We start from the raw sequence: 21917 nt of genomic DNA on the forward strand, positions 1-21917 counted from the left end.
AGCCAGAAGGGACAGCTGAGAAACTCCTCAAACCTTGAACATTCACTCTGGGCCCTGCGGCACTGCGAGGCCCTCAAGTGCATCCCTTGGGAGTTTCATTTTGGACTCCTCATGACAAAGGGCTGGAGCGTGTCCAGGGAAGGGAACGGAGCTGGGGAAGGGGCTGGAGCCCCAGGAGGGGCTGAGGGGGCCCAGAACTGGACAGAGCCCTAGAGGTGCAGCCTTGAGCAGCATGAGAGGAGACATGGAGCATCTGCCTCACATCAACCCCACCACCCTCTGCTTTCCCTGGCACCAGTTAAACATCAAAGTTAATCACCCCTCTCCAGGCCTGCCAGCCCTGCCAAATCCCAGCCCATTTAATCATCCATGCATCCATCCTTAGCTTCCAAGTGCTGCAGGCAAGTGTCCCCAGCCTGTCTGACCCCAAACCAGCACCACCCTCTTCCTCAGAGCCTCTTCATCCTGCAAGGAATCCAGCACCCAGAGAGATGGAATTTTTCATTTCTGAAACAGTCTCTCAATGATTTATTCAGCCCCAAAGCTGTGTTTTCCATCAAATTAACGCTCCTCCTGAAGGCTTTGCTTGGCATTGTGGATTTGCAGGCAGACTCCAGAGTTTTCATTAGGCTCCAAAGGCAGTTTGCAGACAGAGTTTTCAAACACCAACACTGAGACATCCTTCTCGTAAATAGGCTGTGCTCAAACTTTTCCACCAGCTGTGCAGAAAAAGGCCCTTTTCCCATGACTTTCTCTCCCTAACATGACATGGATTTTAACACAGCCAGTATTTTAGCCCAGTTTCTTTTGGAATTCTCTAAAATATTATACTGGAGACCTCAGCTGGTGTTCCATTATAAAACAAAGACAATGAACAATTTTGCAAGGAGAAGAAATCCCAACAAACACCACCCAAAGGCATCTCTGACCCCAGCAGACCCAACATTCCCCTAGGAGCACTTCTACTTCCACAGACTTCCATGGCTAATAAGATGCAGCCCAGGACACTGCAGGGAAATTCAGGCGTTTCTTCTTAGAAGAGATGGAGAAACACGACAGAGAAGCTGAAGTTCAGCCTCCAACCTGTCAAGAAATGCTCAGGTTCCTCCCTCATTTGAGAAACAATCCCAATGACAAAGACAATAATCCTCTTATCACACTGGAGCCGATGTGATTATGAGCCAGGCAAAAGGAAACGGGGCTTGGAAACCTCCAGCTGCATTTCTGCCCCTGTATGGAGAGCTCTTTACTAGGCCTGATCAAAAAGCAAAATATTTCCAAGCCAACTCCTGGCCCTGCTGAAATCCTTCTCCTCTGAGGAGAGGAGACTGTCAGCTGCCTTGGAGGGGATCTATTTGTTACCTGAGCCTGCAAATGGACACAAGAATAGGCTCTGTCTGTCTGAAAACAGGCTGGATAGGGGAATAAATGGCTTTTTATGAAAAGTGTCAGACACGAGGACAAGCTCTGAAATACCCGTGATTATCTAATGGCTGCACACTGTCCACGGGCTCCCAAAACACCTCTGGAGCTCAGAGGAAGGAGAGTTTAATGGCTATGGGCAAACTTCTAAAAGAAGGTTAAGGAACAGGCCTGGATCTCCAAATCCTGTTGATGTTGCTTGAGGTGAGCATCCCCTGCTGAGGCTGAGAGAGTCGGGTGCAGTAAGTCTGCAATCTGTGCTGAGGCTTTCGCCTTCCAATCCACTGAGGAATGGTTTGTGATCCAATAGTGATCCCTGAGCAGCAGCTGAAGGCCCCTCAACTCTCCAGGCAGGCTGTGACACCCTGAGGGGGGCTGTGAGTGGGGCACGAGGGGAGCACGGCAACCTGGGGACATCTGCGGCCACCACGGACAGGGACAGGGACAGGGACAGGGACAGGGACAGGGACAGGGACAGGGACAGGGACAGGGACAGGGACAGGGACAGGGACAGGGACAGGGACAGGGACAGGGATGGACACCAAGCCACTCGACATTTGCCAACAGTTCCAGGACTGGTTTATAAACCAGGGGATAAAGCCTGTTGTGTTCTACCTGCAGATGTCTCATCCTTTACAATTCACCACAATGGAGAACCGTCCCTGGGTCAGATTTCTAAGTTCACTTCAAAAGAGGTTCTAGCTATTACAGGTCTAAATTTGGCAAGGTAAAATGACTTGATTACAGTTTTGGTGCAGAAAACACTTGGGGTTTTTTGGCATATTTCTCATCTAGCTAAGGCTAGGACTTGGCCAGGATCCAGGCCTTAACTGGAACAGTCTCCCTAATATATTTTAAAAATGTCCCAATAATAGCAGTTAGGAAAGTTTCTTAAAATAAGACTTGTTTTGTAGGCAGCTATACAGTGGTATGTGAAGGTTTATAAAGCAACTGGCTTTGTCATTTATCTTTAGCTAAGTAGTAATAAAACAAAAAAGGGAATTGATTTTTAATACTTCAATACCAAGCATGGCTGTTCTTCTCTCCTCTGCCCCAGCAAGGGAGTGAACAAATGCCCTGAGCATTTCTAGAGCTGAGAGGTCACAGCTCCAGAGATTCTCACCAAAATCAGCAAAGTAACACCCAAACAAGTCTTGCCCCACCATTTTGGGCCACCTCCTTTCCCTTCTGAGGGAGACCTCCAGGAAGCCATGCAGATCCCAACTCGGAGATCACACCACCTTCCAGAGCCCTGTGTTTCATCACTCTATAATGTGATCAAAATATTTAATAAATGCATCTACTTTGATGCTGGCAGTAAAAAGCCCCAGCCTTTCACACCAATGCCTCCCACCACTCCACTCTCCTCTGCATTTTAGTAAGCAGCACAAAACAATCCCCTTGCTAAGCACAGCCACCAATATTTCAATCCCAAATGATCATTTGGAAAGGATGAGTGACTTCAAACAAACCCTAACACCTCAATAAATCTCCAGTTGTGCCTAATGTTCTGCACTGAGCTGTGAAGAGCTAGGGCTGCAGAAAACACGATCTGCAGTCCTGTCACAGCCTGCTCTGCTCTGGAGCTCAGAACTGCACTGTCCTCCTGGGCCACCAGCCAGGACTGGGCTTGACTTGATGCAGAATTCCTGACAGGAGGAGTTTTCCTTCCCTGAACAGGCAGGATGTGGGAGGGAACCACCCCTGAAGGCCCTGAAGCACCACTGAGGATTGGATTCTGGGCCTGTTTGCATCAGGGTGAAACCAAGGAACACTTGGATTACCTGTGATTCCACACTGTTGGTCCATCTGTACCTGAGATCCCCTTCTGCAAGTGTTGGAAAGTAAAATGTGATTCTCATTGTGGGCAGAATGAATAACTAATGGCAAAAAAAACCCACTAAAAGGCAAAAACCCTTAAAAAAAAGGGGGGGGATTTGGAAAACAAAAATAACAAGTGAAAATAAACATCATTCTTTTTAAAGGATAAAAACCAGAGGAAAAAGTCCCAGATTTAATTCCTGCCATCATCTTTTCAAATTCTCGGTAAATCACTACAATAGAATAATCTAAAGATAGAAGGCAGCAACTTAAACCCAAACCAGGCCTTGTGTCTCTGGAGATCACAAGTGGGGCTCTGAGGGTGTTTTTCCTCGCTGACAGAATCAAAAAAGGGGGGAAAAGGACACGTGTGGTTTTGTTCTCCTTGGACATGTAAAGACATCATCTCACAGAGCAAAGGAATCCTGCCAGCAAATTAGAGCTTACCTCACCAAGTAAACTCTGAGGTGAAGGAAAGAAAAAAAACCCCAAAACTGGAAAAGCAGGATAAACACTGCAAAATCCTCAGGATCTGATTGCCCAGGGCACCCAGTGCTGCATCCCCTGGTCCCTTCAGCATTCCTGCACAGCCCAGAATTGCCCCAGAGAATCCCAGGATCCCCAAGGCTGGAAATTCCCTCCCAGCCCAGACAGTCCCAGCTGTGCCCAATGCCCACCTTGTCCCCAGCCCAGAGCACTCAGTGCCACCTCCAGCCCTTCCTTGGACACCTCCAGCCATGGGCACTGCAACCCTCCCTGGGCAGCCCCTGCCAAGGCCTGAGCTCCCTTTCCATGCACAAATTCCTGCTGCTGCCCAAGCTGAGCCTCCCCTGGCCCAGCCTGAGGCCGTTTGCCCTTGTCCTGTCCCTGTTCCCTGGGAGCACAGCCCGACCCCCCCTGGCTGTCCCCTCCTGTCAGGGAATTGAGCCCCCCTGACCTGAGACCCCAGAGATGCAGTCCCTGCCTGTGACCTGCCTGGGGTAAATGCTGAGGTGTCAGATCCTGCAGACAGTGACAATGCAGCACATCCCATGGAGTCACACTGGGATTGTCCCTCCGTTGGGGCAAGGAGCAGCTCTGCGCAAAGAGGGGGCTTGGATTGGATGTGAGGAAGGAATTCTTCCTGGGAAGGTGGTGGGACCCTGGCACAGGTGCCCAGAGCAGCTGTGGCTGCCCCTGGATCCCTGGCAGTGTCCAAGGCCAGGCTGGACACTGGGGCTTGGAGCAGCCTGGGACAGTGGAAGTGTCCCTGCCCATGGCAGGGGTGGGATGTGTTGATCTTCAATGTTCCTTCCAACCCAACCCATTCTTTAATTCTATGAATCAGCAATATTAAAATGAGATATTGACTTATTCCAATGTGTATTAACCATCATTTCAAGCCCAGCTGACACCAGAATTAAAGGAATTAATCCTCCCCTACCATCATGCTCTAAATCAACAAGTACCTGGTCCTTTTGCTTCCTTTTCCTTTCTCCCCCCTTTTCCCTGTGGTGCATAGCCTGCAATAAGGATTTTCCTTAGTTTAAAATGTGTGTGGTTAACACTAAACCTCTGTTACTGAGCAGCACCTGCCCCAGCCCCTTCCTATCTATTCCCAGCATCCACAAGGAGTTAGACAGACTAAACTGTGCCTATCGAAAAAAAATCATTACAAAAAAGCATTTCAAGAAAAACCTGAGCCTGGCCGTCTCCACAAGACAAGAAAGACAATTTTCCCTGTTAAAGGGCAGAGGGAATGGACAGTTTGATCCCACAGAGCATCCCTTCAGTTCTGCTCCAGCAAACCCTGAACAGCAAATCCTGCTCCTCCCGCTCAGCCGCCTCCCCGGCCATGCCCTCACAGCCTGAATTTCAAACGTGGTCAAAAACCAAACACAGCGGGCAGGCAAGAGCTGGGGCCCTTTCCAGAGCTGCTTTTCCATGCAGGGGACTGAAATCCCTCAAAACCTGGACAACAGGCTGGGTTCACATTGCATGGATGAGCCTGGGACATGCAGGGACGTCCAGGGAGCTCCTGTGGGTGCCTGGGGATCCCCACCCTCTGCAGCTTCTCACCTCCAGCCTGCTCAGAATCCTTTCCCTGCCTGCCCAAGGAATTTCTTCATCCCTAGGAATGAAGAAAGCCTCCAGTAAGCCTCCAGTATCCACCCCTCAAGCTCAATCCTGCCTCCAAGGTGGCACCAAACATCCCTCACCAGCTCTCCTGACTGCTTCCAGGGCCTTGGAGGAATTGGGGTTTACACCCCAGACTAGAACCTGCAGCCTCTTTTAACTGATGGAAGCTTTTTCCATTTATGAGGCCTTTCTTGGGAAGAAAAAACACACAATATTCACTCCTTCAAGGTGTTCTGCTCTTAAAACTTTTATGTTTAGCAGGAAATTCTGAACACAGTACAAGGTTTTCCCCCCAACTTTTATTCCCTGGACAAATCTATTTAATAAATAGTTGTTTCCTTAACTGGTTTTAACTAAATGGAATGATTTTAAGGACTGGCTTGAGAAAGAAATCGTTGTAAGCCTGAAACAATTAATATAGCAGTGAGAGGTACAGCAGCATTTAACACAGCTGTGACCTCACTGCACTTGTATATGGACAAATAAAGTCAACTACATACAAAAAGCACAATTTGGACTAAAAACTAGAGATAATACAACAAAACCCCTCTGTACCATCAGGATCTACTAAATCTACAACACAAAATTATATTTCATTTTTCACTGCTGGTTGCCCTCTGATCTACCCTGATCTGACATTGATTTAGTCACATATTGAGCTACCAAAAATCTGTGGTTTTGGTGACAAGTGACAGAAAGTGACAGGGGAGTCCCTGCTCTGATTTGTCCTGCAGGTACACACAGGGATGAAAATCCAGCCGGCTCTTCCAGCCCCTCCTTGGAGCAGGCGCTGCCACGGAATTGGGGAGGATTCTGATTCCATCAAGGATCATCCGCTGACTTTGGGAAGGGAGACACGGACTGGTTCCTCAGCAAAATGAGGAAAAAGAGGATTTTCTTGCTCCAGAAGAGTTCTTTTAGAGTAGCCAGTTTAAATTATCCCAACTTTTCCTAGTGTGCTATCCTTGGAGCAAGGCGGGATACAGCATTCCGGCCCAGGACATGTTGGGAGGGCACTCCCAGATTTCTTATGGAAATGGAATTTTCCTGGCTTTCTGGTTTTCTCCTGGCCTTCAGAAGAAAGGATTGACACCCAGGGGTGGCCCTGGGGAGCAGCAGCTGCCCTGTGCCAGCAGGATGTTCCTGCTGGGGAAAATCCCGGGAAACCCACGATGCTGTCAGGGTGATATTCCTAGGGAGCCCTGGAAATCCAGCTGCCTTTACTTTCAGCAGGACAAATGAGAATTAAAATAAATAAATAAATAAATGAACAACCTCATTTCACCCCCAGAAGTTTAATTTTTGCTGTGCTTTGCTCACACATGAAAATCTGTTGCTGGAGACAGTGATAATTCTGTTATTGGGATAATGGTGCAATTGGAGAGGGACTTTTAGATCAATATCAGCAGGAAAAAATCATGTCCAACCCCACCAACTCTCTGGGGGCAGACACCATTCAAACCTTTATTTTATATTCCATTTATTTCTTAACCAAGAGCATTTGCATTCATACATCAATGCAGGAAAGGAAACAAAAGCCCCAAAACCTCCAGAAGTAAAGAATAAAGTCGACAATCAACAAGCTCCTTCTTTTCAGCATTTATCCTGGTTTTCCTGAGATACATTTTGAAGGAAAGCATCTTTAAAAATGAGAATTTAATGTAGCAAATGGGATTGAAAAATGAGCATTTAATGTTCCATATGGGATTTAAACTGAGCTTGAGACAGCTAAAGGTGGCCAGATCCCAAGTGGAAGACCCAATGGGAAGCAACATTTTTAAAGACCTTCCTCCAGATGCTCCAAGTGTAACAAATACTTTTCCTAAATTCAAACTGTAAGATTTTAAAAAATAAATATTTATTTGCTTGCCTTAAGCCTTTCTAACGAGCCACAGGTTATGTTCAAGCAGCACAGCTTGAGTACTGGAAACACTCCTTGGTTTCCTCTTCACATTATTTGCTTTAAAATTAAAGCTGGGCAGGCTCTGCAGGACCTGAATCCAAATTAATCTTGACAATCTTCTGGTAAATCTTTATTAAAGCTCAGAGCTTAAAAGCTTAATGTGAACACGGGGCCCGCTCTGGCAGTTCCCACCCCAGGGCTGACCCCACCCTCAGTCCTGGGTTTGTTGAAAGGTTTGTCAATGCTGGGATGGGTGGGTTGTAAGCCCCAAAATACAGCAGCAGGTTCTTTTTCCTCTCCTGAGCTGGTTTGTTGGGAATCATCAACAGAGACACCTGCAAAGAGCCCTTTTCCACACTTTTCCAGACATGGGACATCCCCCACGCCCCCTCCAGGGAAACCCTCACCTCAGCAGAGACTGGGAAGCCTGGCCAGGTCCCTGAGTTTCCGTATTTTCCCAGGATATTTCCATTCCTGGCTGAAATGAGCCCAGTGGAATTCCAGCCTAGGAGGAGAGGCTGGGAGCTGGGATCTCCCCCCAGCCAAGGGCTGCGGGAGGGAGGTGGGCAGGACTCTGCTCCCAGATCAAATCCCAGCTTGGATGAATTCCCTGCCCCTGGCTGAGCCGTGCTCCACCCTCACCCAGGGCATCAATCCCACGGGATTGATCAATCAATCCCTCCTGTTCCCCTGGAGATCAGTCCCTGCTCACCTCCTGCTCCCAGGGAACCGCCTCAGCTGGGCCAGGGGAGGGTTAGATGGGATATGGGGAAAATTCTTCCTGCAAAGGGTGGCCAGGCCCTGGCACAGCTGCCCAGGGGTGGAGGAGTCCCCATTCCTGCAGGGATTTAAAGCTGTGTGCATGTGACACTTGGGGACATGGTCAGTGGTGGCCTTGGCAGGGCTGGGGGAATGGCTGGACTCGATGATCTGAGAGGGTTTTTCCAACCTAAAAGATCCTACAAATCACGTAGATGTTATATTTTATATATATATATATATTTATATTATACATGCCATATAATATACATTTTAAATAATATCCACTTCTATATAGTAATATTTTATTAATAATGGCATTATTAACATTTCTTATTAATATTAGTTATTACAGTATTAATATATTAATAATATAACTATCATATTTAAACATATTATTGTTGCTGTTATTATTTCCTTTTCCTTGAGTCCCTCTCTTCTCCAACAGTAACAGGGACAGGCCTGGTGTAGTAACAGCTTAGTAAGGTCTGAGTAGCACTGGGATGGCTGAAAACCCCACGGTGGCCTGGGCCTTCCCTTCCCTACAATTTGGGGACATTTCCTTCTCTTTGGGATCATTTTGGTGACATGAAACACAATCTGTTCCTGACACTGTGGCACTGGATTTCATGGAGTGCTTTGGGTGGGAAGGGACCTTAAATCCCATCCAGTGCCACCCCTGCCATGGCAGGGACACCTTCCACTGTCCCAGGCTGCTCCAAGCCCCAAAGTCCAGCCTGGCCTTGGGCACTGCCAGGGATCCAGGGGCAGCCACAGCTGCTCTGGGCACCCTGTGCCAGGGCCTGCCCACCCTGCCAGGGAACAATTCCTGCCCAATATCCCATCTATTCCTGCCCTCTGGCAGTGGAAGCCATTCCCTGTGTCCTGTCCCTCCATCCCTTGTCCCCAGTCCCTCTCCCCCTTTAGTCTCTGGCAGGGACTCTGAGCTCTCCCTGGAGCCTTCTCTTCTCCAGGTGAACACCCCCAGCTCTCCAAATAACCAGGATTATTCATTATTGATCCTCTCCAAGGCTTAAATCTCTGAAGGGACTGAAGGAAGCTTTAGGAAAATCAAATAGAATGAGCGAAAAAATTGTTTTTCTGTCTGTGTTACTCACCCAACCTGCATTTTACAGCAACCTAAAGCTCTGCTTTTCTAAGAACTCCCATTTTACTTCCAGAAGCACAAGAACACGCCCCAAATGGATCTGATCAAGTTTAAACCCCAGATTTTTCCCTTGACAGGCTGTTTTTTTGTAAAAATGTGTCTTTTCTGACATACATTGAATGACTCACATGAAAGCTTGTCTCTCACCCCTCGACTCTGGGACTCTTTGCCAATGAATAACTCACAACAGGAATGAAACTCCCCCACAGCAAAGCTCCCCCTCCACTCAGGAGGATGGGCAAACAGCAAAGAAAAATCATCATCATCGTCATCATAATCATTAAAACCAAAAGAGATGAGAAGGAAATAAATCAAATACTGCACTCACAAAAAAAAAGAAAAAAAAAAGCAAGAGAGGACGGCAGTTTCATGGGATTTTTGGATAAATAAACAAGTGCCATACCTTTTCAAAAATTCCATATACTCAGTATGCTTGATGAGGCCAGTCCTCATCATTATTGTTTGAAAACATTGCCGATCAATAGCCCAAAGTTTCACATTTACGAGAGCTGGAAAAAAAACAAGACAAGGGGAAAACGTGATTAGCAAAAAATGTCAGAATTCCTGTTGTGAACTGCAGAGGAAAACGATGTCATTGGTGAGAAGCATGGGAATGGGGAATGCTGCAGGCCAGGAGACTCAGCTGCTGGACATGGGAGCATGCACTGAAAGGACTGGGAGCATCCTGGATTTGGGGTTTTGGAAAGATGGCCTGAAAGCAGCCGTGAGAGGAGGAGAAATCCAGAAGGGCCAAGGTGAGCAAGGATTCGGGGTCAGTCCATCACAGCCTGAGTGATTTGGGGACATTTTTAGTGCTTTATCCAGCAAAACACACTGAGGTTTCATCCTGCTCCCAAATTCCTCCTTGACCTCAGGGAAATTTCCAGCCCCAAGCCCTGTTACACCCTGATAATGAAACTCCTCCCAGCTGGGGAGGTTTTGAGTCATTCTTTTCCAACTTTACTTTTTGGGTCCCTGCTGAATTCCAGCACTTCTGAGTTACTCACCAAACATCACATCCTATTCTCCAGAGGCCAAATTCTATTGTAAAAACAGGGATAACCAGTGCATAAAGTAGGGGGCATAACCTCAAAAGGTCCAGTTTTCATCTCAGCTGTGGCTTAGACATTTGCACTAACCACAAATGCTCGAGTATGTACCGTTTATAATACGGCTTCTCCTTAGAGAAACAGTTTGATTAAAGCTATTCCCCAGACCGCTACACTTGTATTAATTTCTTTTTTTTTTCCAAAGAGTAAATGCAATAAATTCCATCCCCATACTCCCATTTGACAGCGGGAAACAGCACGAAGCAAAGAGACTTTCAGCAAAATATTTACAAATACTCTCACTGATAAGATCCACGAAATGAATGTGCTTTGATTTGCTGGTCCTTCGGTTCCCAAACCTCCTCCTTAATGAGATTTTATCCCTAACTGCGAGATGGAAAACCTTCAAAGTGCAAACTCAAAGATTTCCTCCCGAATTGCACTGCAGAACAGCCTTGAAAGCCTCTCCTGGTTTTCAACACAGAAACTTCTCTAGGAGAAGCATTTTCAGTTTTATAATCAAAGTGACACCTCCAGGCATGGGCACTCCAAAGCTCCCTGGGCAGCCCCTTTCCATGCAGAAATTCCTGCTGCTGTCCTTCCCCTGCCAGGAACTGTGCAGAGGCACTGCTCTCTCATTTCACAGCCATAACACACTACTGCATCCTATAGATATATTTTAATAAATTCATATACCAGCCGCTCCACCTCAAGGCCTATGCAGCCCAGGAGCTCAGTAAAGTGCAGACAATGCACTTCTGTATTAATTAAACCACTAATCACACCTTATATTATCATTTCTCCTGCCTTAATGACAAACAGCTGCTTTACTAAAGGCTAATCAGGGTAGAGATTTAAATGTCAGTAGGACCCTTATAATCAGCAGGAGCAGCATCTCCTGTTGTGCTGAAACTCCGTCAGTGCTGAAGAAACAGGAGGAAATCTCTGGGATTTGATGCTCTTAAAGACTTCAAAATTATCTGTTTAGGAGTGCCCTGAGATGAAAATAAATCTTTGGAATGTGTCCCACAAATTCAACGTCGTCTCGGAATTAGAACAGACACAGCCAGAGATTTCCTGGCCCATTCCTCTCCACAGAGCCTGTGTTGGGTGCTGGAAGTAAAATGTAAAATATCCCATTCCATGACTACAGGAGGCACAGCCAGAGAGGAATATGAGAAACAAAATGATGGAAGCAGATGTGTCTGCAACAGGGCTTTCCTTCCTCAATAATCTGAAACATCATCCTGCAGCCAGAGCTGCTCTGCTGCAGTGCTGCTCCAGTTAAAGTTTAGTGCCTCTTTTACACTTTTCCCCAGCAAAATGCCAGAGCTGGGGCTCTGTCTGATCTTTGGAACAGCACAGAAAGAAATCACTGCTCATCCAAAAGCCACCAGGATTTTGGACAGGGATGCCCAAACCTGCAGTTTCTGTATGGCTGCAGCTGGAGGAGCTCTCCAGAGGGGATTGGGCACTGCAGAACATTTGAACTGCACATTGAGCAAACATTGATGGGAATTATGATTTATGATGATTTGTGACAGATTTCTGCTGTGGGTCAAGGGCTGAACACAAAGCAAATGCTGCTGGAGAAACAGGGGAGAGCTGAGGTAAAAGTATCAGGCTTTCCTGATAAGGGGAAAGGGTCAGAGCTGCATGGGGGTGGAGATGTTATCATTAAAGTTTAAATTTGGAATGCTTGCCATGGTTAAGCCCTAATTTCTGATTGAAGCTGACTGAAATTATCTAAATCAATGATTTCAGTAAATGAATCAAACCCCTCTCTCCATCAGCATGCCTGATTGAAGCAAATGAAAAAACTCAATAAACGATTTCAAACTTCTTTTCCAAGAAGAACCATTTCCAAACTTTTCTTCCTATTTATTTACCTGGGAACCCATGAAAATATCTCCCACTAGAAAGGGGAGAACAGAGGGGTGCAGAGTCCAGCCCAAAGCCTGGGATATGTCCCAGCTGCTTCTCCATGTCCAGAGCCTTTCTCTTCTCCAGGCTGAACAGCCCTCAATCTCTAAATAACAGGGATTATTCCTTGTTGAACCTCTCCAGGCCTTAATTCTCTTTATTTTCAATACTTCCATCACATCCCCAGCCTGCCAAAGCACCAAGTTTGGGCTGTTTTGCTTCATTTCTTCTTGTGGACCCAGTGGCTGAGGATCATCAGCTCCTTTTTCCCTTTGTCATGTGCAAAGGCAGTGAAATAAAGGGGGATATGCTAAGTTTTAGGTTAAATACTTACAGAGGAGCAACCTAAATACTGTTGATGTTATTTACTACGATATGTTTTATGTTAGATAGGTGGGGCAGTCCTGAATATTAAAAAATCCTTGATATCAGAGCGTCCAGCAGGGGCATTATTTCCAAAATTAAATATTCAGCTGGCCCTGCATCCTTTAAGCATCTTCCCAAGTTTTTATGTGCTCACTGAAGCCTTCCCACGTTTTTTCAAGGATCACCAGTTGAATCATCCTCAGCCCAAGTGCTGCTGGCAGGGTTACCAGACCTGAAAATTATTATTCCCTTGCACCCCAAGCTGGAATTCATCAGCTCACTTTGGCTTTTGGGCTATTTTATCCCAAAAATTGTTTGTTTATCTGCCCTCAGGCAAAGAAACAGCTGCAACTTTGTGTCCTCAGGGGGTTTTTGGGCAGACAAAACATCAAATTTCCACTCCTATTTAACCATCCTCCCACTTGGCTTGGGTTTTGCAGGGAATATTGTGGAAATTACCACGGGGTGGGGGGAAACACAGCCATCTCCAGCTATTTCTGGTCCCTCCTGTTTAAGGTATGAAATGATGATGAAAGCACACTTAACCAAACAGGAGGAGCACATGGAATTGCTTTATCCCTCCAGACACTCTAGGAATCCCGAGAGAGGCTCCAGCAGGCTCCAGAACACAGCATGGAGTGATGGAGAGGATGCATCCAATGGCTGGAGCAGGAATAAATTCCTTTATTCTCAGATGTTTCTGGGAATAAAGGAATTTAATCCTGCTCCAGCTGTTTCTGTCCCAAGTTTCTACCAACAGCACAGGGACAAGGATGGCTCCATCCTGATATCCCATCTTCCAGCAGGTCCTTTCCCATTATTCCCCAAGGAGATTTTGTCAGTAGGGAAGGAGTCATTTTAACTTGGCCGAGGATAAATGCAGAGACAGAGAAAAGCTCCCACTGCCAGAGGGCAGGGCTGGATGGGATATTGGGCAGGAATTGTTCCCTGGCAGGGTGGGCAGGCCCTGGCACAGGGTGCCCAGAGCAGCTGTGGCTGCCCCTGGATCCCTGGAAGTGCCCAAGGCCCCACGCCTGGAATGTTTGGGCTGCTGCTCAATCCCTGGTCTCAGAGGTGACAAATAATAAATGCAGGTTCTGTGAGGAGGAAAGGAAGCTCCTCCCTCCAGGGAGCTCTGCTTTCACTCCAAACAGCTCCAGGAACCCTGAGATTCCAAGGAAGTGTGTAAGGTTTGCCTGGAGAAGATCAGGTAAGACCAAGGGAAGAAGCAGAGAGAAATTGTTATTACCAAACTCTGCTCTTGAACAAAACCACCTGGAGTATTAAATATAAATATAAATTAAATAGAGTATTAAAAAGGGTACTAAAACTACTGAATTTAACAGTATTAAACAGATCTGACAACATCTATCAGCCAGGGCTAAGCACCACCAGCTGGAGCAGATACTGCGCGGGATCCCAGGATTTTTCTTGGAGGAATGTAGCCTCCTGTCCCAACACAGCACAGAAAACTCCTGATGAGTTCTTCAGGAATAACCTCACCCCGGGTGACTTGATCAGCTGAAGGACCCTGGTGTTTCCCTGGCATTTGTTCTTCTCTAACATCACTCCCAACCTTTGCTGTCTCCCCCAAATCTCTCCATCCTCTTCCGCAGCCTCCAAACCCCTCAGCCTTGACGAGAAGTGGTGGCAGGGATTATTGGAGGAAGTGTTCCATCACATCAGGCATTTTCCTTGGAATTTCAAACCACTTGTACTACAAGCCCTGCTAATTACCTGTCCTGATTTGCTCTTTGCAACTCGTTATTTCACATAACCTTTCCGTGTCACCTCGTACTCCTCCCGGCTGCACCAGCGGAGCTCTGCTCTTCTCACCCTCCTGCAGCACAGAGCTTTGCCCAGGTTTTTAATTAACCCTTGATTGGGCACGAGCTCCCAGGCTGCTTCAGAAACCTTCTTCAGTCCTGAACACTGAAAGCTGAAATAATTCAGGAGGAACAAGAAGCACTCCCAAATCCTGTTTGGAGTGTGATGGAGAGTGACGTGTGTGAGGGGAGACGAATGCAAAGCCAAAAAGGCTCTCAGGCAGGTCAGAAGTCTCAGATTAAAGAACTCATTTAGTTCACTGAATGCAAGATGGGGTGAGGGAAAATGTCTCCAGTTATTTGGGGAAGGAAAAGAGGAAAACAACACAAATCTCTCCTGGAAGGTGGAGACTCAGCCTGGGACAAATTGGTTCACTGGCTGTGCCAGGAGCATGGAGGCAGTACCAGGAAAGGGGAATGAGGAAAGCAATAAATTCATATTTAAAAGAGTTCACAAATCAGTTCTAGCTCAGTGCCTACAGGAGCTCCAATCCCAAGGAAAATTAATATTCCCAATTAAAGAGGGGATCTTAACACAGTCCTGTGTTGGAAGGGAAGCTGTTGATAAATGGAGAAGTTGATGTGGGGGCCCATTAAAAAGGGAACAGGAAGAACAGCACTGAAAAGTCAACTAAAAATAGCTCAGAGAGAATCCCCAGCATGGAAAGCAGAGTCCTGGAATGCAGGTGGGGCAGGAACTGCCCTCGGGGAGGGCAGGAATTGCTCTGCTGCTTGCAGAGAAGGAAAGGCAGGAAGAATTGCAGGGCACTTTGTGGTAGTGGAGGGGGGGAAAGGTCCTAAAAGCAAGCAGAAATTCCAGGTGGCAGCACCTGTGGGGCCTGAATCTGAGCAGGAAAAATGGAAAAGGCTCATGGAAGATTCTGGGAAGATGACACAGATATCTGCAAGCTATTTGGTTTCTCATGAATCATGGATTCATGGAATGGTTAGGGTTGAAAGAGACAATAAAGATCATCCAGTCCCACACAAGGACACCTTCCAAGTATAATGTCAGAGAAGTTTTCCCTGTTTTCCAGGCCTTGTTAGCTGTGGCAAGGTTCAGAACAAGGCAGGGCAGCCCTGGGATTGGGCTGGATCAGTGGAAAACATCTTCCCCTTGTGTCTGAACATCTCTGGAGGAGAGGAGACAAAATCAGGGGAACTCAGAGAGTCCCAGAATGGTTTGGGTTGCAAAAGATCTTAAAACTCATCCCACCCTACCCCTGCCATGGCAGGGACACCTCCCACTGTCCCAGGCTGCTCCAAGCCCCAAAGTCCAGCCTGGCCTTGGGCACTGCCAGGGATCCAGGGGCAGCCACAGCTGCTCTGGACACCCTGTGCCAGGGCCTGCCCACCCTGCCAGGGAACAATTCCTGCCCAATATCCCATCCAGCCCTGCCCTCTGGCAGTGGGAAGCCATTCCCTGTGTCCTGTCCCTCCATCCCTTGTCCCCAGTCCCTCTCCAGCTCTCCTGGAGCCCCTTCAGGCCCTGGCAGGGGCTCTGGGCTCTCCCTGGAGCCTTCTCCTCTCCAGGTGAGATCTCCCAGCTCTCCCAGCCTGGCCCCAGAGCAGAGGGGCTCCAGCCCTGGAGCAGCTCCAAGGCCTCCCCTGGATTCATTCCAGCACCTCCCATGTCCTTCTTGTTCTGAGGACCCCAAGCAGGACTGCACCAAGTGAGGAGATCTTTTCCTCTCTCCTTACCCCAGGGTCCCTCACAGAGCTCTGCCACAGATCCTGAAACCAAACCATCTAAAATATGCAGTTCACCCTCATCCACAGGTTTTTCCCTAAGGGACAACCTCACCCAGTTCCAGGAAATCTATTCCCAGCTCTTAGTTATCCAGCAGGCGGTTGGAAGGAACACTCTTTTTAAAAGAGCTGCTCACATGCAGCAAAATTAATGAGCATTTCTCCAAAGTAACAAACCAGGGTTTAAATGGGTTTTTTTGCCCCTTCATCTCCAGGTGCTTTGGACTATTTAGCTACAGAAGTGGCTCCAATGGCCAACTTGCCATAAAGCTCAGTGGAGCAGGGAGAGCAGCAGCAAGCCAGGTGGAAATCCATTTTCCCAGCCAGACACTCTCATTTATAATTCTGCACCACGGGATGCTTCAATTCATGAGTAACAACCATGAGAACAGGGGAAGTGCCACCTACACTGGGTGCAAAAGAACTGACCTGGGACACCTTTCCAGCAGGGTGGGGTTCAGTTATTGAAAAGTTTAACTGAAGTGGCACTTGGAAGAGAGGAGAAGAGGAAGAGAGAGAAGGAGCAGAAAGAGCAGAAGTAGGAGAAGCAGAAGCAGCATCAGAAAAAGCAGAACAGAAGACAGAGAAGAAGAAGAAGAAGCAGCAGCAGAAGAAGAAGCAGAAGCAGCAGAAGGAAAAGAGGCAGAAACAGGTGCAGAAAAAACAAAAGCAGCAGAAAAAGCTGCTGAAGCAGAACAAGAAACAACAGACGAAGCAGAAAGAGAAGGAGAAGAAGAAGAGGTGAAAGGAACAGAAAAATCGGAGCAGGAGGAGAAGAAGAAGCAGGAAAAGAAGCAGAAGAAGCAGAAGAGGCAGAAACAGAAGAGGAGAAAAAATCAGAAGTAGGATAAGCAGAAGGAGCAGAAGAAAAAGAAGGACAAAGGATGCAGGAGAAGAGGAAACAGAAGCAGCAGGAGAAGAAAGGGGAGAATAAACAGGAGAAGGAGAAGGAGAAGGAGAAGGAGAAGGAGAAGGAGAAGGAGAAGGAGAAGGAGAAGGAGAAGGAGAAGGAGAAGGAGAAGGAGAAGGAGAAGGAGAAGGAGAAGGAGAAGGAGAAGGAGAAGGAGAAGGAGAAGGAGAAGGAGAAGGAGAAGGAGAAGGAGAAGGAGAAGGAGAAGGAGAAGGAGAAGGAGAAGGAGAAGGAGAAGGAGAAGGAGAAGGAGAAGGAGAAGGAGAAGGAGAAGGAGAAGGAGAAGGAGAAGGAGAAGGAGAAGGAGAAGGAGGAGAAGTGCAGTTGGCTTTTCCTCCATAACCAGTCCCAAACATCCCAGTGCTCATCCCAAAGCTGAGCTGCCTCCCTCCAGGTCCCAGCACAGGACTGCTGCAGGAGCTCAGGAGATGCCCAGGGTGCCACTTCCTCTCTCCAGTGCCACTGGAACCCTGCAGCAGCATCCCGGACACTCAGCTCCAGAGCTTCCAAAGGGAAGATGTCACCTCTGCTTTTAGAGCTGCTTTGCAGCTTTTGCTCCTTTTCTAGTTCAACTGCATGGCTTGAATTTATTTTGCTGCTGGAGCTCCGAGCTGCTCCTTGGGCTTTGGATGGGACAAAATTAAAATGTACTCTGAAGTGATGGCCCCTAAAATGCTAAAATAGAAAGGGAAAGCCAAACTGCAGCTGTCTGGGTGTAAAGCAATGTGAAAAATCTCTTTTTACAGAATGTTATTGGCAGAATGATTCTGCTGAGCAAAAGGACATGCAGAGAAATGAGGGAGTTTTGGAGTAAATAATTTAAAATAAAGCAGTGGAATGAATTCTTCTGGGACTGTAGGACTGGAGAAGCTGAACCCAACAATCCCCTCCACAGAAATGACAGGGAGAAAATGGAAATAACCACAAAACTGAGATACTTGCACATCCCAGGGACAATTTCTTGTCCCTTGTCCAAGAGGTTCCAGGGCTGGAATTTGGTTTCACCAGGAAAAAGACATTGAGGAAAAGGGACAGAGGGAAAAGCCACACACCCTTCAGAGGCAGCAAGGAAAATAATCTCACAGGAAAGGCATAGCATGTTTTAAACCCAACTGCTCAAACTCCTAGTGCTCCTTTCCTCCTTGACATTCTACTTTCCCTCCCAGCCTGAAATGTTGTGGTATAAATCAGACCTTTGCTCCATTTAAATCAAAATTCCCTCCAGTTTCTAAGATCTACTCACATAAACCAGATTTGGATGAGGTATGAGGGAGAAATCCTTCCCTGGGAGGGTGGGCAGGCCCTGGGTGCCCAGAGCAGCTGTGGCTGCCCCTGGATCCCTGGCAGTGTCCAAGGGATGGGGCTGGGAGCAGCCTGGGATGGCAGAAGGAGTCCCTGCCCATGGCAGGGGTGGCACTGGATGGGATTTGAGCTCCCAGTCCAAACCAGTCTGGGATGAACTTCAGCCAGCACAACTTGTCCGAGAACAGCAGCAGGAGTGAAAATTTTGTCTCCTTGCCCCACGCTCAGCTGCACATTCCTGCAAAATGCTGCCCATCACCCTGCAGTTTAACATCAAACAGAGTTACTCCATTGCTGCCATCTGCAAACACAGCTAAACTCCCAGCTCTGAGCTGCAATCCCAGAATTCTGACAAGCACAGAGCAGTTAAACCGGGGCTTGGCAGCACACTGGGAACACGGAGCAGCTCGAAACCCCAACGACACAAAAGCTTCTCTGGGTGTGATTAAGAAGAGGTGCTTAGCTAAATGAACTTCGCAGTAATTCCTCGTGTTCCAATGCTTCCCTTATTTCCCAAGAGCAGCATTTCCTACACAATGATTAAATAACCCATGCTCAGATTTTTTCTCTCCTGAGCATTCCCTGTTTTCCACACTGGATAGAAACCTGTCCCATCCTGTGAAACCCCAGTGCTGCTATCCCTGGCTTCTAAAGGTCTGTCCTAAAGGGTTTGCTGTGCTTAAATAGCACAGAGGAGGGGCAGAGCAGGGCCTGCACTAATCCAGGGCTTGTGTGTGCCCTGGGGAAAAGCTGGGGCTTGGGGGACTTCCTCAGTCAAACAAACCCCAAATCCACAGAGAGCCCATCCCCACAGGAGAGCTGGGATAACAGGATCATCACAGATCCCCAGTTTGGATTGGAAGGATCCTAAATCCCACCCAGTGCCACCCCTGCCATGGGCAGGGACACCTTCCACTGTCCCAGGATGCTCCAAGCCCCATCCAGCCTGGCCTTGGACACTTCCAGCCCAGAGATCTTCTCCAACCTTATGGATTCTACAATTCTGATTCAATTCTGCTCCTGTGCAGCCTCAGAATCATGTCAGATTTGACATCCAGTTGTGTTTTAGCCCACTGGCTTTTTATTCCCGACTCTGCATCTATCTCCTCCTGAAATGAGCTGATCTGGGATTTTCCTTGCCTCTGGACCTGGGGACCTGTGGAGCACCACAGGCTGCACAAAGAGCAGCAGCAGCACCAGGTCCTGAGCAGCAGGGAAAAGGAAAAGGGCAGTCTTAAAATATCACAGGAGGGAGCTGTGCAGACACCCCAGGGTGGCACTCCTGTCACTTCAGAGCCCTTTTGGGTGTCTGCTCCAGAAGTCAACATGGGAAGGCTTTGCAGGGTGGCAGGAGCGAGTCTGGATCCAGCAGCACGTGGATCACACGTGGTGGGAGCTCTGGGAGGTGTTTCTCCACCAAAACCAAACCAGTGTGGCAAAGTGACACAGGGAGAGTGTTCTCTACCAGAAGGGCGCTCCCATCAATACCAGTCTGCTGCTCCAGACCAAACTGGGAGGCAGATGGAATCCTAAAGTCATAGGATCAGGAATCACTAAGGCTGGAGAAGACCTCAAGGACCATTGAGTCCAACCAAGAGCCCAGATCCACCACTAAACCACTAAACAGGGCCACTGGCAGTGCAAAAGGCACAGAGCTTGCTGGAATCCAGCTGAAATCCACCTGCTTATGGGCACAAAGAGAAAAAAAATGGAAAAAAAAATAAATACCAGGAATTTCTCTGCAGAGGGAAAGGGGCATATGAAGAAATCAGGGCAACATTTGTTGCAGGGGTGTTCTGCCATGCTCTACTCCCAGGGCTGGGAAAACAGCCCCAGGGTGCACAGAAAGAATTGGAAATTCTTCTTTTTGCCTGAGTTGTTTCCTCTGGGAGATGAATTTTCCCCCCAAAGGCCAGGGTGGGCTCACTCCCTGTGCCACCTTCATTTCCACAACGAAATTTCAGAGCAGGAGGAGAAGAATTTCCACAATTTCCACAAATTTCCACAATTTCCACATCCAAAGGCCCCACGGAGGCTGCCAGAGCTCCAGGAGCGCCTAGACAGCGCTCCCAGGCACAGGGTGGGATTGTTGGGGTGTCTGGGCAGGGCCAGGAGCTGGATCAGTGATCCCTGTGGCTCATTTCCCACTCAGACACGTACATCCCACCTGCCTGCCTGGAACAGAGCACCCAAATTCATCCCCCAGAGGCAGAAGCACATAAATTTTGGGACAAACTCTGCCCCCTTGCCCTGAGCCCCCAAAGCTTGCTCCTCAACCCCCCCTCAGCAGTGCAGGTGGAGGCTGGATGTCCCTGGCTGGCAGAGTGCTTAATGGCATTCATGAGGAGCTGCTTTTCCAAACCATTAAATCCATAACACCAACAGAAATAACACCGTGTATTCCATCAGGGGAACTGGTGGGGTTTCAATAAACGCTGCGAGGGACAGCTGGAATAAAAACATTCCCCACAAATGTACAGAAGTTCTTCAGGGGCATAATGCTACTGTGGCTGTTGATTAATACATATGTCAAATAAAAAAATCCCTTCCTGATATGCAGAAGCCTCATTCCATCATTCCAGATGGTTCTGACTTGGGTGGGAAACGCTGTTAACTGAACACTCACTGCGGTAGTTGGCGTCTCGGCTGGAGTGCTCAGAAATCACAGTGAAAATGGAATATTGAGGAGCTTTCTTCCTTCTTCTAATAACATTTATGAATTATTTTTAAACGTCTGCAGTCCCCAGCCAGCAGACAGTTTCCATAATCAACACAACACTTGCTGCTGCAGCCCAAAGACAGCAGTGAACGTGGTTAAATCACACTGAAATCTGCCTTCCCTGGAAATTTGCTCATGGATTTTGGAGGCAATTTTGTGCCAATGCTTCTGTTCAGGAGCTCTTATTTTTTGAGAGCCAGCAGTAAGCCCAGGTGTTGGGGAAAAACAGACATGAAAGACTGAGCTAACAAGAGTGGAGTTTTAAAATATGGATTAAAGCTGGATTAGATTGGAAGGAGAGCTGGCCCTCACAGGGGAACCAGGCTTAGATAAACCTCAGGGCAGCTTGATGTAAATCTAGATAAACCAAGAGGAGCTGAGGTAAACTTGGGACAGGCAGAGGGAGGAGACTGTGGCAGATGGGATCCCAGAATCCCAGGATGGTTTGAATTGAAGAGGACATTAAATCCCACCCAGTGCCACCCCTGCCATGGGCAGGGACACCTCCCAATGTCCCAGGCTGCTCCAAGCCCTGTCCAACCTTGCCCCTGAACTTCAACACACAGCAGTGATGGTTCTGTGCCTGCCCTATTTCAGGATGGGAGATGGAAGAGGGAGATGATGGAGAATCTACTGCCCAATCCACAGGGAAGGCATTTCCAGCTCCCTTCCAGCAATCCAAGCAGTTCAGCCTGTCCAGCCACACAGCTGGAGCAACCCAGGGAACACTTCAGGAGAGCCCTGGAGGGGCTGGAGCGTGTCCAGGGCAGGGAAGGGAGCTGGGGAAGGGGCTGGAGCCCCAGGAGAGGCTGAGGGAGCTGGGAAAGGGCTGAGCCTGGAGAAAAGGAGGCTCAGGGGGGACCTTGTGGCTCTGCACAGCTC

General features: G+C 48.0%; 1 protein-coding gene across 2 annotated transcripts in view; it reads right to left on the reverse strand.

The window, feature by feature from the left end:
- Positions 1-21917, reverse strand: part of PRKG1 (protein kinase cGMP-dependent 1) — a 373799-nt gene that overhangs the window by 134244 nt on the left and 217638 nt on the right. For both annotated transcript variants that reach the window (XM_063406143.1, XM_063406142.1), the window contains exon 4: positions 9595-9700. In XM_063406143.1, coding sequence (XP_063262213.1) covers positions 9595-9700 — 106 coding nt within the window. The remainder of the gene's footprint in view (positions 1-9594; positions 9701-21917) is intronic.

This window comes from Prinia subflava, chromosome 9, assembly GCF_021018805.1.
Source record: "Prinia subflava isolate CZ2003 ecotype Zambia chromosome 9, Cam_Psub_1.2, whole genome shotgun sequence".
Lineage (NCBI taxonomy): Eukaryota > Metazoa > Chordata > Aves > Passeriformes > Cisticolidae > Prinia > Prinia subflava.